This window comes from Belonocnema kinseyi, chromosome 4 (assembly GCF_010883055.1).
Source record: "Belonocnema kinseyi isolate 2016_QV_RU_SX_M_011 chromosome 4, B_treatae_v1, whole genome shotgun sequence".
Taxonomy (NCBI): domain Eukaryota; kingdom Metazoa; phylum Arthropoda; class Insecta; order Hymenoptera; family Cynipidae; genus Belonocnema; species Belonocnema kinseyi.
This window is the reverse complement of record NC_046660.1, coordinates 100,348,226-100,365,478: the sequence shown is the minus strand read 5'-3', so window position 1 is coordinate 100,365,478 and position 17,253 is coordinate 100,348,226. Positions and strand designations below refer to the sequence as shown.

The window sequence follows — 17,253 nt, the reverse complement described above, 5'->3', positions numbered from 1 at the left end:
CTTTGTCGACCGGATTTCACATTTTATTTTATTTTTTTTTTTAATTTGTAGTAATTTCAATTACCAAAAATGCTCTCAAAACAAGGAAAATATGATGATTTTTAAGAAAATAAAGTAATAATAAAGAAATTATTATCTAAAATAAAATAAAGTCCAAGTCGAAATATATTGCATTTTCAACCAAATATTTGAATTTTCAAGAAATAAAGATTAAATTTGTACCAAAAAAAGATTAATTCGGTACCCGAAAAGAGGAATTTTCGACAAGAAAAAATTAATTTGTAATCAAACAGATGCATTAACAATGAAATAGTTAAACGTTCAAGCAAACTAGACCAATTTACAACAAAATAGTTAAACTTTTAACCAAATAGTTACATTTTCAAACCAAAAAGACGAATTTTTTCAAAGACAGTTGAATTTTCAACCAAAAACTTAATTTTCAACGAACGAAGATGAATTTAAGAAACGAGTTGAATTTTTAACAAAATAATTAAATTTCTGACACATCAATTGGATTTTTAACCATATCCTTGAATTTTCAAGCCAAAAAGACGAATTTTTTTAGAATACAGTTGAATTTACAACCAAAAAAGTTGAATTTTCAAGAAATCAGTTTATATTCAACGCAGAAAGATGAATTTTTAAGTCACGAAAAGGAATTTTTAACCAAGAAGATAAAGTTTATAGCAAAAAACGAATTTTCAGGAAAATACAAGAATTTTCAATCATATAGTTGATTTTTCAACTAAAAAGGATAAGTTTTCAACAAAAAGCGGAACAGTTAAATTTTCAGTTTAAGAAATACTTTTCAACGACAAGAAACAAATTCAACCAAAAAAGATTTTTGACAAAATAGTTGAATCCTCAACAATAAATTAATTTTAAACAAACATGATCAATTAATTCATGATCATTAATTTTCCACCAAAAATATGAATTTTCAACTGCATAAATAGTCCAATCTTCAAGCAGAAAAAACGAATCTTTAATTAGAAAAAATCTATTTTCAATTTAAAATATCAATTCTCAACAAAAAATAAAATAGTTAAATTTTTTACTACAAAAAATATATTTTCAATTTAAAATATAAATTTTCAACAAAAAATGAAATAGTTAAATTTTCAGTTGAATAAATTAATTTTGAATCAAAAATGAAACAAATTTTCTACAAAATAAGTAAGTTTTCAACAAAATTATGAAATTTTCAACCAAATAGTAGAATTTTTGATCGAAAGAAATGAATTCCGAACCAAAAATATAATAGTAGACTTTTGAACACCAAAAAAAAACATTAAAAAAAATACTTGGAATTAAAAACTCGATTTCCAACTAAAATGCTTTGTTGACGCTACTAATAACCGAGTCAAAATTTTTTCTTCAAATTTTTTTAGTGAAATTCTTGAAAATAGGTTTTTTAAAAGCTTTTGATGCAGTTGCAGAATAGAAACGTCCCCTGTTTTTTTTTTTTTTGGCTGGAAAACAGTATTTTTTGGCATCAAACTATTAGAATCTTTAATTGAACAATAAATGAAGCGATTTCATTAGGCAGAAGTTTAAAATTATTGTTACTTTTGTTACTAAAACATTGATGTCTTCTGTTCTAAAGATTCAAGACATTTTAACCTACCAAATGTAAAGTTTTAAACTTTATATAAAATTGTTATCGAATTTTTATATCACGAAACCATCAGAGAAATTCTAAGAAATATTTTACATTTTAAAACTATATTACCTGCACCGACTCATCATAAACAATTATTTATAACAGTCCAGATAACAATGCGTGGAGGCGCACGGTAGCCGCATAACCCCGATGTGTCGCCAAGAACGCAAGCACTGTGTCCGCATAAGCTAAGAGTAATGAATGTTCACCCAAGGTGAGCACAGTGGGTATGCACGACGCGCAGCACAATGTGCGACCATTATGTCTCCTCATATCACAGGTTTTGCATGAGAGCGAAAATTTACAAATATATATATTTTAATATAAAATTTTTTTAAATTTCGATTTCTAATTAGATTGTCACTATATGGTAATGATTGTAATATTTTCTAAAGTCAAACATTAATAATTCTAATAAATAATTTGTATAGAATTTGAAAAAATATCTGATAAATTTTGGAAAGATTTTTTTCAAAAAAGAAGAAATGGAGGTTAGAAATGCTTTCATTACAAAGGTAATATTTCAATTTTTGCAATTTATTTAATGAAATTAATTTCTATAGAATCATGTCGTGATTATAAGAATATTTCTGTATTAGGAATAGACAACAATAAGTATCTACGTAAACCCCCCTTCCCCTCTCAGATTCTTAGGTAACTCTTGAACTTTTTATTTGTGAATGATTGATTATTGAATTGTTGATCGAAAAAAAAGCATTTTTACTAATCTTTGAAATGCTATCTCTCGATTTAGACCAAATTAAATGATATATGAAATCACATTCACGATCGGATAGAAATTCGTTTATTTAACTGGCAGCAACAAATTGGAACGAAACTTACATTCTGGTCCCTGTTTAAAAATGATTGAAATATTAAATAGAAACATATAGCAGCGGCTAAAAATATGAGCACAATACCTTTCAAAAGTGTTAAATCGATGTATGAAATGTTTCTTAAAATATATTGCTTAATATATTAATATTAATTTTTTTCCAATATTGCTCCTGAAACTGAATTGATTGAATAATTGAGGAGTCGGATCGAATAAGGGCACATACTCATGTCCCCGTTTTCGATCAGAGCCTCAATTATTAAAAAATGTTTTGAATTATTATAATTATGCGAGGGCGGTTTGCCGACACGCGCATGCCGACGCGACGTGCGCCGCATATGAGATCACATAAATCACCATTTTTGCCATCACAACGTGTTGACAACTCTGCACATCGTGCACGCACCATGCGGGCTTTGTTAACTGGGAGATCTTAGATTGGCACGGAAAGGCCTTATATAAATTCCAGTATTATTATTCAGAAACCCGCATTTAATTTAAACAAATTCTTCAGTATTAACCAATATTGTTCAAAAGTGTTTACTTGTCATGCTGAGGAAAAATAAGGCGTACAGATGTGCCCAGATTCTTAATAATGGAGACGGAAATATGGCCATTGAGCAGACCTTCCTATTCACATCATATGTTTAGAATTTTTATTTTGTATAAATATCGAAAAGCTGAAAAGGAAGTATACAATTTTTTCACAATTAAGCCTTCCTCAAGCCATAAAAAATGTTTATGCCAAGTTTCAGACACGTATGCATTATGATTCAGGAGAAAACTAGATTCAACGGATTTTTGCATGAAACTTATAAATACCGGTTTTACCCCATTGGTGGGGGGTCACCGGGATTATAAAAAAGTTCAATTTTAACAAAAAATACTTCGGTTTTCTTTGGGGTTCTATCAATTCAGTTCGCATTGAAATGAAAAAACGATAAAAAGGGAAGATTCTCGAAAACAAGGGGAAATGGTGAAATTATTTAAGAAATATGAAAAGGTGGTAATATGGGAAAGAGTATGAATTCGGCAATATCAAAAGCGATTTTTAAAAGGAATCAGTCACTATTAGACTGTACTATTGCAGGGTCATCTTTTATTAAATGCGCAGACCCCCTCCCAGCAAATTGGCAACGAAGTTTAAGGACGGCCCCTAACTAATTTATTTAGTGAATATTCTCAATTAAATTTCTTTTATTCTACTAAGTAGAAATGCACTCTACTATGTTCATTAGAATTCTTCTGAATTTCTATTCATTCTTTGGACTATTTTTAATTCTCCTGTTTTTTTGTTTGTAATTCCTTTTATCCCTTGAATTCTCGTCAATTTTCTTAACTGCTTCTTGAATTTGCATTGCCGTCAAATGTGGCTCAGCGGCTCGCTTTTTTTTTCTGTTACAATAAAGTACTAACAACTATTTATCATCCCTTTAGGCAATTATTTATAAGTTTCCAACAATTTTAAAGCAAATTAAGTTACAAAAAATAACAGTGACTTATAATTTGATAGGTTTTATACTCTTTGATCGCTGAGAAAGTTATCTTTAATATCTTAAATGCAGTAATTATCAAGAAAAACAATTTTTCGCTTGGCTCATCATAAATCTTATGTGCCGCTTTCCCACACAAAAGCGAAATTTGTTACAAAAATTATTCTGCAGGGCGAAAATATATTGCATTCATGTGAAAATTAGAACAATCTTGTTTGGGTATTAAAAAATATGATCCATTTCACAAATTTCCATAAACTTGTGCAAATTCAATTTTTCACGAGATTTTTTACTCTACCTAGCCACATTTCCGAAATTGAGAATATCATATGAATGCACTTTTGTTATTTATAACCAACGAAACTGCACCAAGTAAAATTTCAAATTAATCTTAACATTTATGAAAAAGACAACATATGCTAATCTTAAAATTGGTTATTTAGAGAAAAAGATCATTAGGTATCAAAATAAAGTTGGAGGGTAATTTTTCTAAATTTAATTTAATATTTATTTATTTTTTCAATTATTTTAAATTTACTTAAATTCTTCTGAATGTACACAGTTTTTTATTCTTTAAATTCTTTTAATTACCTTAAAATCGCCTTTAAATTCTTCCTAAATTCATATGATTTCTTAAGACTTCACTCGATTCTTTTTTATTCTTTAAGGCAGTATTCTACTTTGAAACGCTTGACAAAAAGCTATTTTGATTAATTTTTTCTGAGATTATTAATAATGATATCGGTGTAGGATTTGTTAGGCTTAATAAACACACTCTTGAAATACATTTGAAAATATTTTTTATTTATTTTTTGCACTTTTTATACATAACAACCTCAGTGAAAGCCAACTTCTCAAAAAGTAGGTAGATACGCGTTTTTGTAAAAATCTAAAGAATGGGGTATCCGAAACAAAAAAATCACAGTTTTAGATTCAGTATGACTCCAGTAACGGTGAAAATAATCCCACTTTTTTCGTTTTTGTTTCATTTTTTCACCGCCATTTTGTTATTTTTTCATATATATCAAAAAACCTAGTTCAGCCAGTTGATGTAGTCCTGATGAATCTAAAGCTATTAAAAAATTTTTTTCAGACCACCCATTCTCGAGATGCTTTCAACAGCTTGGACCTACCCACTTGTTGAGGATTTGACTTTAGGGATCGTCCATATATTACGTAACACTTTTTTCTTTTGTTTATATCGTTGTGTCTTTCTCAACTTCACATCAATTTCATGCTAGTCTTTATTCAAACAAAAGAAAAACGCGTTACGTAATTTATGGACGATCCCTTACTGACGTTGTTATGTATAAAAAGTGCATAAAATGAATGAAAAAAAAATTTTTTTTAAGTATTTCAAGAGGTTGTTTATTAAGCCTAATAAACCCTACATCGATATCATTATTAATAATCTCAGAAAAATTCCTAAAAATAGCTTTTTCTCGAACGTTTTAAATTAGAATACTGCCTTAAAAATACCCTTTGAATTCTATATATTCTTTTGAATTATGTACCCCTCGTATAGTAATATTTACCTTCGAGACCCATTCCCCAGAGATCCACCCCCGCACCCCAGGAAGGAATGTTTAAGACCACGATACTTTCGACTGAGGGCAACTCAACTCGTTTTCCTTCCATGTAAACTTCAATCCGCTTGTCCAGATCTTTATACTCTCTTTCAACAGCTTGTTGAGTTCCAAAGCAAAGATATAGAAGCTGCAATATGTTCAAAGTCACCATCCTGATTCATATTTTTATAAACCTTTATAGAAAATCCTACCTTATTGAATATTCTATGACTAAAGAGGTAGAAGCGACTTTCACGTGTCCTGTGAAAATTAAGAGTCACTTGAGCATCAACGCCGATGCTCAAATAATTGTACATGAATAAATGCTGTTGAGATCCTATGAAACCGAGACTACTTCCCGAAGGCTTTATAGTCACGTTCCATCTGGCGAATTAAAAGAAACAGAAGATTAAGTCGCAAAAGTTGATAAAGAGAAAAAAAGAAGAATTTCAATACGTACCTATCGAGATTTACTTTGCTAGCCATCTGAATCCGCTGCAAAATCTCGCCTGGATCCAGGTCAGACTCGTGTTCTTTTCCCCAACCGAGAACTCGAGAGAGATCATTGCCTGTTCCCAAGGGTAATATTCCCACAGATGGAATAGGCTATAAATAATGAGACTTCTTTATAAAAAAATAGCAGTTATGATTTAGGCGCTAGGCACGCGAAAAGTTTCTTATTAGCAGTGAAAATCTCAATAAATTTCCCAAATTTTTAATAACGCTAAATTAAAAATTAGAAGTCTTTTAATGTATGGATCATTATTTTAAAACCACCATCTACTTTGGTGATTCAGAACTCTGTTAATAACAGAAAAAAATGTTTTCCAATACAGTTTCGATAGGGTTTTTCACAACCATTCCATTAATTATAAGCATTTTTTGAAGAAGTAAATATTTTGCCTTTAGGAATGGAGATCAACGATGAATTAGATTTTCTTAAACTTAGGGCTCTATTTACTTTCTTTTTTTTTTGTCTGAAAAGAAAAAAAATACAAATGAATAATAAAATTTTGATTTTTTAACCTAACTGAAGGCATTTGAAGGAAAAACGTAAGGTTTCTTTCCAGTAAAAAAAGAAAAAGTCTAATTTATTTTTTACTGTCCTCCGTAAATGCGTCCCGCAATAAAAATTTGTCTTCATAAACTATCATTTAATTCTAATAGGACTACATTTTGCTCAAGTTTGCGTCGATTCTTTAATCTGATTTTTAGATTGGGACAGTTATGATAAATTGATTCCTAAATTACGTCAAAAGTATACACTATTGCAAAATGAAATAAAATTGCACATTATAAATTTGGTACATGATAATAAACATTAAAATAAAAATGGTACATTAACGATTTTTTATAACGTTCCTGATTGAGAAACTTTAAAAAAATATTCTGGAATCTAAGCTTTTCAGGCAAAACAACTTTAGTTACAATGCCTTAAAATCGCATGCAAAACTATTAATTTAAATATAAAATATACATTTTAAGAACAATAAAAAAAGAATCACACGGGAGTGGGTTAGGGGGATGTTAAAAGTTCCTAAAAAATGTATTACGTACTTTGTAAATGTACTTAAACTTGGGGTCATTAAAAAATACACAAGCAGAAAGTTCGCTTAAAATTGCTGGATTTTTAAATTAGGATATTAAAGTCATTAAAAATTAATCATTTTCAAATGATGCATCAGGAACAACTTCATGTTGCTGTAAATCTGAAGCGGCAGAGCCTGTTTTTTTGTAGGGCGCAGGGGGATAGACTTATAATATTTAGTGGTACCATTTGTACATATTAAAATAATATTATAATATTTAAAAATTAAACATAAATAATAAATAAACAATCAATGATAAATAGTCAATGCGGGTATAAAATTCATATTGCCAAAGATTTCAAACATTGCACAGAAATTTTACAGATTGCGCAAAGATTTCGGACAGATTTAAAAGATTTTACAAAAATTTCAAAGATTGAATAAAGATTTCAAGAATTTCCTAATCATTTCACCCAGATTTCAAATATTTCGTAAAGATTTTGAGAGGATTCGCAAAGATTTCACAAAGATTTTAATGATTTCTCAAAGATTTTAAAGATATCACAAAGACTTCTATTATTAAAAAAAAATTCAGATGGATTTCAAAGATTGGACAAAGATTTTCTAATGATCTCGCAAAGATTTCAAAACTTTCAAGTATATTTAAAAGTCTTCGCAGACTTCAATTATTTCTCAAATATTTCACAAAGATTTTAATAATTTCACAAAGATTTCACAAAGAATAAAAATATTTCGCAAAGATTTTAGACAAATTTCAAAGATTTCTATTATTTCACAAAGATTTCAGATATATTTCAAAGATTGAACAAAGTTTTCAATGATTTCACAAAGATTTCGAACATATTTAAAAGAATTCGCAAATACTTCAATCATTTCTCAAATATTTCACAAAAATTTCGCAAATATTACAAAATATTTCAAATATTTTGAAAAGATTTTTAAAGAACTTCCAAAGATTCCACAAAGATTAAACAAATTCAATGCTTTCCGAAATTCTTCACAAAGATTTAAATAATTTCCCAAATATTACCAAACATTTTCAAAGATTTGACAAATATGAAATGTTTTTCGGAAGATTTCATAAAGTTTTTAAATCTTTCACAGATTTCAGATAGATTTCAAGGATTTCATGAAGACTTCTATTTTTTCATAAAGATTTCAGATAGATTTCAAAGATTTCAATAATCTCAAAAAGATTTCGAATATATATTTAGGAGACTTCACGAATACTTCAAATATTTCACAAAGATTTCAATAATTTCACAAATATAACCAAATATTTCGCAAAGTTTTTTTAAAGATTTGACAAAATTGCCATGTTTTTCCGAAGATTTCAAAAAGATGTCAAATATTTCGAATAAATTTAAAAGATTTCAGAAACTTAAGAGACTCAAGAGTCGTAAATAATGAAAGTCGGGAAAAACACAAAAATTCAATGGATACGTGCTTGAACTTTTCAATGTACTTCAAAAAAAAACAGCGTAGCAATTGAACGTTAAGTGACAGGAAAATATGAGAACCGGAACAATTAAAAAACGAAACAACTGAAAATCGCTTGTGTCTCTTGATATAATCAACATTTCATCAGGAAATAGATTTTTCCTATTTGAAAGCGTCTATTAAATGCATTTGTTGAGCAGAATTGTTGATAAAAATGAAAAATATTGTCAAATGTCAGTTTCCTCCATCAGAATATTAATTTAGGGATAAAATGAACAATTATGCAAAAAAAATGAATTTTTCTATCAGAGTGACTGTTTAATGGATTTGTTAATCAGTATTGTTTATAAAAATGGTAAATATTTTGATGGTCCATTTTTGTTATGTAATTTTCATTTTTGAAGGCTAACCTAATGATTGCACAGAAAAAATGCATTTTATATATAAAGAGGCGCTTAACTATTAAATTTGTTTATAAAAATCAAAAAAATTATACTTTAGTGTTTGATTTCAACGAAACATTAATTTCACTCGATTTCGCGGGGGAAAACGTGATGAAAAGAACTTCCAGGCTTCAATCTACAGCAATAATAGATTTTGTTCATAAATTTGTTTATAACAATTGAACAGATTGCACGAACTTTATCTAAGTTATTAGGATTTGTTAATAAATTTTAAATCTATGTTTTTCATCTTTTTGAGGTAAAATCAATTAATGCTACAGAGCAGGCAGCTCAAATATGAAAAATTATGGGTTTTTTGGCATTTTGCAACTTGAATAACAAACAAACAGAGCCTTTTTAGTAAACTCGCCCTCGACAGACCTCTTCAGAAAACAGAGACGCCGCCTCTACTTTAAATGTGAAGACCAATCTATAAGATGTCAAACTAACGACCACTAATAAACACGAATAAACTGTCACATTGGGATAATTAATAAATAATGAGAAGTATTTAATATCCAGCTTGAAAGTACTTACATTTAGAAGGGAAAAATAATTTATAAGTAAACGATAAAACTCACCTCAAGTCGAAGCTTATGAATTGAATTCAAAAGCCAGGCAACTGTACCATCTCCACCAGCAACAAGAATATTACAAGGAGTATTGCCTAATAAACAACACCATTCAAGTGCAGCTACTGGATCACGTTCAGCAAGATCAACTACTTGTGCTGGGTTAAGCAATCTTCGAAATAGTGAAAGAATTTCTTGTCCATCATTGTTTCCCGATTTTCTATTTGCTGGCAGAAATTATGAATACGCATCATAAATATTTTGCAAATTAACAAACATTAAAATTGAACCACAAAATTCTTAGAAATAGAAACAGGAATCTAATTTAAATTTGGAGGACACACCATAAAAAATGTATATTTAAATTTGAAAACGGAAAAAAAGTCCAAATCCCTTTCCTTCTTTTTTTATAATTACAATAAAAAACATTTACCAAAAATCTGCCAACATATTACAAGCTTATTAAAATTACAATCGAACAAATTAAAATCAAGAAAAATATTAGTTTAGCTTCAGACACTCAAAAAGAAGCAAAATTATATCGTTCATTTAATACTTTTGTTCTACCCTATTTTGGTCAAATTTCGAAAACTATTCAATTTATGTTAAAAAAGTTCGAAATCAATTCAATTTTTAGATTACCATTTTGAACAGATTCAATAAGAGTTTTGGCATGTTAAAAAATTCGTTTTTATCAACGTGAAAAGGGCGTTGAATGAACACCGAAACGTTGGTAGATGTTTTGGAATTTTTGTTATTGTGATTGAAAACATTTAACGATAAAAAAGAAGGAAGGTAATTTGTATGTTGCTTTTTCTTTACTGTTACTTATTTAATTTTTTTATGGAGATATCTCAAGGTGTGTTGTCCAAATTGTTCAGTTAAAATCTTGTTTTTTTTCTTCCAATTTTCAAGAATTCTGCAGATGAAAATATATCTTACCAACAACTATAAGGGGATTCCAATTTGCCCAAGTGGGTGGAATAATAGATCGAAGTCGCATTTGACGTCTCATTGTACTTCGCCTATTGATTACCTCTAGACTTCCTGGAGGAATTATCATCAACTTGAATTTACCAAAGTCGCAAATCTGTAAAAGAAGTAAAATATGTAGTGTTTTATTAACACTAGATTTATACAATTAATTTAATAACTTTTCCATTTAAAATTAATCATTCGATTAAATTCAGAAAATACCTCATCGATAGATTCCTTGCAGGTTTCATGGACGCATCGTTGACACCAACAACACCAGAAATCTTTGAGACCTGGCTCTATATCACATTCTTCCTTACATACGTCACAATGTGCGACAAGTGGTAAATTCCCTATATTCAGAAATAATCTTTTACAGGGGGTATTTTGATTAAAATTAAATAAAAATGAAACTACTCAAGTATTCGTTTTTATAAATTTCCTTTTGTGGATCCGCACCTTTAACCCAATGATGTTTCATCGGCTGATCGTTTGATGAAGTTATAGCTTTGCATTTTAATTTTTTATTTGCGAGTTTTATGCAATTATGGTCAGCACAGACTCCACAAGAATCACAAATTAGTCCTTCCATGTTCAATAATAAAACTTCACAAATTGTGCAGTAAAAAACCTATAGACGAAGTAAATAACCTTTTATAAAACCCTTATGAACAAATATTATAGGAAAATCAGTATGGGGCCATCCATAAATTACGCAAAAGCTCTTTTATGGGTAAGCGGGGGCCTGTTATATGGGAGGGCCAGCTGATAAGTTATTAATGTGTCCAAAATTATAGTATACGTTAATGTTTAGTAACTACAGTACATAACTGTATTGTAAAGTATTAAAAACTTCAATATCCGTACAATTAGATTAGCATTTTGATTTTTTACCATTCAGTAAAAAAATATCCATAAAAACAAGAGATTTCAAATAATATCTACAGATTTTATATAATTTCACGGGATTTCAGGGAGCTTTATAATCTTTTTATAACATTTTTAAGAATTTATTGACAACAATGCGGATTTTCAAAGAATTTCAAATATTTGACGAGATTCTTAAATATTTCAAGATATTTCCAAACATTTTTAACAAAATTTTAGGTTACTGTATAGGATTTCAAGAACTTGGAGAAATATCCAGAGATTTCAAAGAATTTAAAAGAATTTAAGTGTTTTGAAAAAATGTTAAGAGCTGAAACAATTTCAAAAGATTTTAAAGGCTTTTAAATAAGTTATTTAAATAAATTTCCAAAGATCTCAAATATTTCAATGAATTTCTGGGAATTATAAGGAATATCGTCAAATTACATGTAACTTCGCGTGATTTCAAGGAATTGAAGATATTTTCAAATATTTCAAGATATTTCCAAACATTTTAAACAATTGTCAACTTTTACAATATTTTAAAGGAGGTCAAGAACTTGAAAAAATTTCAAGATTTTTCAAAGAATTCAAAATATTTTAGTATATTTTACAAGACTAGAAGGAATTTTCAAGAGCTAAAAAAATTGCTAAGGATTTTAAAGGCTTTTAATTAGGTATTTTAATGAATTTCCTAGACCTCAAATATTTCAATGGATTTCTAGGAATTTCAAAGAATATCATCAAATTAAATATAACTTCACGTGATTTCAAGGAATTTTATCATATTTTTAAAACACTTTCAAGAATTTATTCAAAAAAATTGAGGGTTTTCAAAGGATTTCAAAGATTTGGATAGATTTTGCAATATTTAAAGATATTTCCAAACATTTTAAACAATTTCAACATTTTAGGATAATTTACAAGATTTCAAGAGGTTAAGAAATTTCAGAGGATTGTAAAAACTTTTAATCAGGTATTTTAATGAATTTCCCAAACCTCAAATATTTCAATGGATTTCTAGGAATTTCAAGGAATTAAATCAAATTACATATAACGTCAGGTGATTTCATGGAGTTTTATAATAATTTAAAAACATTTTCAAGAATTTATTCACAAAAATTTAGGGGTTTCAAAGGATTTCCAAGACTTAGAAAGATTTTCAAATATTTGAAGATATTTCCAAAAAATGTTAAACAATTGTCCACATTTTAGGATGATTTACACATTTCAAGAGATTTAAACGGAATTAAAAGATTTTATGGCAATTTAAAAAACTAGAAGGAGTTTTGAACTGCTTAACAAGAAGTCAATAGACTTTAAAGGCTCTTAATGAGGTATTTTAATAAATTTCACATGATTTCAAATATTTTAATATATTTCAAGGAATATCATCAAATTGCATGTAGCTCCACGTAGTTTCAAGAAATTTGAACAATTTGAAGAGTTTTTTTAATATTTCAAAATATTTTCAAAGATTTAAAAAATGTGTAATATTTGAAAGAATTAAAAGTATTTTAAAAGATTCTAAGAAATTTCAACAAATTTCAAAAGATATAAAAAATGGTATGGTTACTTTAGGTGATGTTTATCTTGTTGAAAATCTATAAAAATACATAAACAATATTACATAATTGGAAATACGTAATAGTAAATTAAAAAATAGTTTAAAAATTTAATTTCTGATGAATATTTTTCTAGAGGACCAAACGGTATTAATTTTCTGTCAGTGTATAATTCCTTGATTACATGTTTCATATTGTTTCCATTTTCTTCCTTTTCATTTGATTACATTCTAACTATATGTTAATTCGGGTGCCTCAGGTAGTAAGTAACTACATTTTGTTTAATAAGGCATCATTATTTTTTCGAAATATATGCAAAAAATACATATATACTGATAGTATTTCAGTTTTACGATATTGTTGTTAGACAGAGCTCTTTAAAGTTTACATTAATTCTGATACATATCACATTTTTTGTGTATTTTTACACGAATGGTCCAAAATAAAGAATTTATAATTAAAAGTTCGAAAAGAAATATATCTTTTATGCAAAATGATCATAAAAACGATTAACAATTAAAAACCAGACTTCCAAACTACCTCACTTTTCGTCTCATTAGAACAAAGAATAACAACTAAAAAAACAGGGATACAAAAGGAAAAAGTCAATCAAAACCATTCTCTCACTTAAAAAAAAATTAAATTCGGGAAATATCATTGAAAATTTGTGAAACTGTTAAAAATATCAGGATTTTTTTAAATTAACAAAACTAAATATTGGGATCAATCAAAAAGGTGTCATTCTTGTTTAAAATGATTGTTTTTCGTTCTTATTATAATAAATAATTCCTAGCAATATAAAAAAGACGTAGAAAGGAAAAAGTGAGGTTGGTTTTGGTTGACTTTTTCCTTTTTTCTGCCTCTTTTTTTTTAGTAGTTACTTTTTGGTCTCTAATGAGCCGAAAAGTGAGGTAGTTTGGAAATCTGTTTTTTAATTGAGAATCTTTTTCATGCTCATTTTGCATAAAATTATTCATGACAAAATAGATTCCTTTTCGATCTTTTAATACAAATTTTTTAATAACTTAAATTTTTTTTATAATTTTAATACATTTTTCATTTCTTTAATAATTTAATTAAATAATAATTTTTAATAAGGGATCGTCCATATATTACGTAAGACATTTTTCTTTTGTTTATATCGCTGTGTCCTTTTCAACTTGATAAAAATATTATTTTCGTCTTTATTCAAACAACAGAAAAACGTCTTACGTAATATATGGACAATCCCTAAATAGACACTAAACTCAGGATTCGTTTCAATCTGCAGAGTTTGCATATTAATATTATAAGAGTTATTTCAAATGAATGCAAATAGTTTACCTCAACTTTCTTATAAGAAATCTTTTATTTAAATTTCTGTAAAAAGAATGTATTAAATATTAGCAACTTTCGAAATGTATTACAATTTTTTTATTGATCCTTTTCCTATTTGGAAAAGGTAATAATCAAAATAAATTGGTTCAGAATCACCCACAAATGAACAATTTATTTACAGTTTCTCTACATTCTAGATTCTACAATGATTCTTTAAATGTTTTAATATTATATATATATTATTTGTACGCATATAGTATTTTATATATGAGAAACCTTTGATACTCCTCGAATACTTTTCCAGCTGTGTTTTTTGGTAGAATCTCTTATGTGAATGTGCTGATCACCAACCAAATATCTTATGACATTGAAAGTAAATGCGACAAATAGCATCGTCGATATTGTCGGCAAAATTACCGAGCAGAATTCCTTTTCCCACATGGTACTTCTTAGGAAATATTTATTGCTACAACAAACGAAAGATATGATGTAGCAAATTCTCATTGTGTTTTGTAGAAATATGGAATGAAAAACTGCAATAAAATGTAATTTAACTAACCCACAGAATGAGAAATTATGCCATAAGAATATAAAAAGGGGAGGAAGAACGATTGTCACGCACTAAGAACACTTCTTAATCATTCAGTTATAAAAAAACTAATTCATATTTACTGCAAATTTGCATATCAATACATGACACTTCCATCACACATAAAAAACTAAATTTGCGCCGCGGATTACACGGTAATTTGATAAAAATTAGTAAACAAACACACAACCAATAACTCCAAAGATATTATAGTATCTTTGATAGTTCCTTTACTTTTGAAATTATGCACATATCACTAGAATCTCACAAATATTTCCATTGAAAAAAATGCAGTCCAACACGAGTTCTTTTCTAATTTTAATTGAATGAAATCCCATTGTGGCATTTTCTCCAGTCTGCTTTGACACTTTTGCTACTTTTGACAGAAATCCTTGAGACGCTGTTCGCCATTGGCTAGCAGACGACGGAACGAAAAGTCATTTATCCAAAGCATCTGAAGTTAACCCTTTATTGAAAATTGTTTAAAAAAGATAAACTTCGCAAGTCTATTACAAATAAAAAATCTCTCAAATCTTGATTGCTGATGAATAACTTTTAATCTTGCTTTTTAATAAAAATTAACGGATATATGTAAGTAATCTCTTCCGAAATTCCGAGCTTGGCTTTCCACGATCACTGTCGCCAATATAGAAAAGAAAGTTCTCTACCACGCGGGTAATTTAAATTTATTAAAAATTACTTAATGTGTTAAGAGAAGTAATTAAAACTTAAAGTTTGTTCCAGATAAGATAAATATTTTACACTGATCTTAAATTAATTAAATATCTCTAGGAAATAAAGTAATAATATTTTTAATTTAAAATTCAGTTATGACAGTTGGACATTCTGTCTGTGATCTTCCGCATGGCGGCCACCTTCAGGCAACAATTTAAGTTGGATAAAAACTTCATATATGGACATCGATGTTTTAGAACTTTATCATAAAATTCATACGAGGTAATGTAGTGCCGTTAAATAAAATAAAACCGGACTTACTATTACATCGGAATACCATCAATGCATAACGCAGTACAATAACGTTCTATACTTTGTTTTCTGCCGTGATCAATCCGCTCTCCCTTAATAAGATAACCTATTCAAACGCATATTTACACAGTGCAGCATCATTAGCGATACAGAAGTGTATAAAGTATGTCATTACAGATTATCGTCTCTTCTCAGCCACCTCAGTGAAAAATATGTGTAAAAAGTGAATTACCTTTGAGCCTAAACCACGGCTCGCTTTCCATTTTCTCAAATCCGGCGTCATGGCTTTGAAACGACCAAAAAAGAACTTGAAACTCCAGGTCTCAACAGAAGCTCCTGCTCCTTTGTAAGTTTACATTTTGCAATCTTTTTGCAAAAATGTGTATACATTTTAATTTGAAAAAATATTCTGAGGCTCTAGTGTGTCTGTAAAATTTTTGTCCACCGCCAGGTTTCGAACTTCTTGAATTGCTAAAATTGTTTTTAAATGATTTTTATATATCATTTTGGAGGCAAACAAATTAAAAATCTTGTTAAATGCTTATAGGAGTATTGTTACCACAGATAAAGAAGTAGGTTTTTCTTTGACTTATATTTTATATCAACTACGAACCTCAGAGTTCTTATTTGATGAAAAAATAAAGGACATAATATTTTTAAACTCGTTTTCCTAAATTTTATGTTATTTTGATTATAATAAATCTCAATTACGATTCTTAGTTATTTTTGTGATTTACTTCCAATTTTTAAGATTTCAATTTTCTAGTAAGTTAAATATGTATTTTAAATACGTTTTCAATTTATACAAATTTCATTTTTGGTACTAGTAGATATAATATTCCAAAATTATATTTATTCGAGTTTTTTTACTTGACCATAATTTGATTTATTCTTTCGAGAGTAAACAACACCGGGTTTTTTAAAAATCATTGGATAATTTATAGAAAGCTTTGAATCTTTCCAAATTTTCTTACCAATTACAGCTTTTTAGATTTTTTTTACTTTTTATACAAAATTCGATTTTTTTTTAAGAATAACGCGACTAATCGACGTTGTTCGTTTTTTTAAACGTTCCCTACACTTTATTTCAATCTTAATCACAATAAAACCTTTACATTTCAAATAGAAAATTAAATAAAATTGTACCATTTTAATTGATGATTTTAAAGATTGAATAATTTCTCATTAAAGCTTTATCCGTAGAAAATAAAGAAATCTTCTTTGAAATTAAACAGTTTCTAGTATTGTGAATCAGTTTTTATTTTTTCAAATTGCAAGCCAACATTTTAATATTTTTAAGTCGAAAACTTTTGAAATCGATTAATTTCAAATTTAATTACTGTCTTCACACTCTTTCTGCTATTTCCTTTTTTCTTACTTTTTAAT

At 28.2% G+C, this 17,253-nt stretch overlaps 2 protein-coding genes across 3 annotated transcripts in view; one reads left to right on the top strand and one right to left on the bottom strand.

The window, feature by feature from the left end:
• The window catches only part of LOC117171175 (diacylglycerol kinase epsilon), a 17,416-nt gene extending 2,131 nt beyond the window's left edge, over window positions 1-15,285 (bottom strand). Inside the window, exons 1-9 of one of the 2 annotated variants that reach the window (XM_033358241.1) lie at window positions 14,851-15,285; window positions 14,568-14,757; window positions 11,002-11,173; window positions 10,765-10,895; window positions 10,510-10,657; window positions 9,577-9,794; window positions 6,023-6,168; window positions 5,775-5,946; window positions 5,530-5,710 (exon numbers count right to left, since the gene is read on the bottom strand). In XM_033358241.1, coding sequence (XP_033214132.1) covers window positions 5,530-5,710; window positions 5,775-5,946; window positions 6,023-6,168; window positions 9,577-9,794; window positions 10,510-10,657; window positions 10,765-10,895; window positions 11,002-11,173; window positions 14,568-14,732 — 1,333 coding nt within the window. In that variant the 5' untranslated portion in view covers window positions 14,733-14,757; window positions 14,851-15,285. The remainder of the gene's footprint in view (window positions 1-5,529; window positions 5,711-5,774; window positions 5,947-6,022; window positions 6,169-9,576; window positions 9,795-10,509; window positions 10,658-10,764; window positions 10,896-11,001; window positions 11,174-14,567; window positions 14,758-14,850) is intronic. The other variant, XM_033358242.1, reaches the window with a different exon arrangement.
• A 423-nt stretch (window positions 15,286-15,708) lies between these two features.
• LOC117171892 (dual specificity mitogen-activated protein kinase kinase 6) overlaps window positions 15,709-17,253 on the top strand; it is an 8,528-nt gene continuing 6,983 nt past the window's right edge. The window contains exons 1-2 of the mRNA XM_033359539.1: window positions 15,709-15,837; window positions 16,045-16,213. Of these exons, the coding sequence (XP_033215430.1) occupies window positions 16,149-16,213 (65 nt within the window). The 5' untranslated portion in view covers window positions 15,709-15,837; window positions 16,045-16,148. The remainder of the gene's footprint in view (window positions 15,838-16,044; window positions 16,214-17,253) is intronic.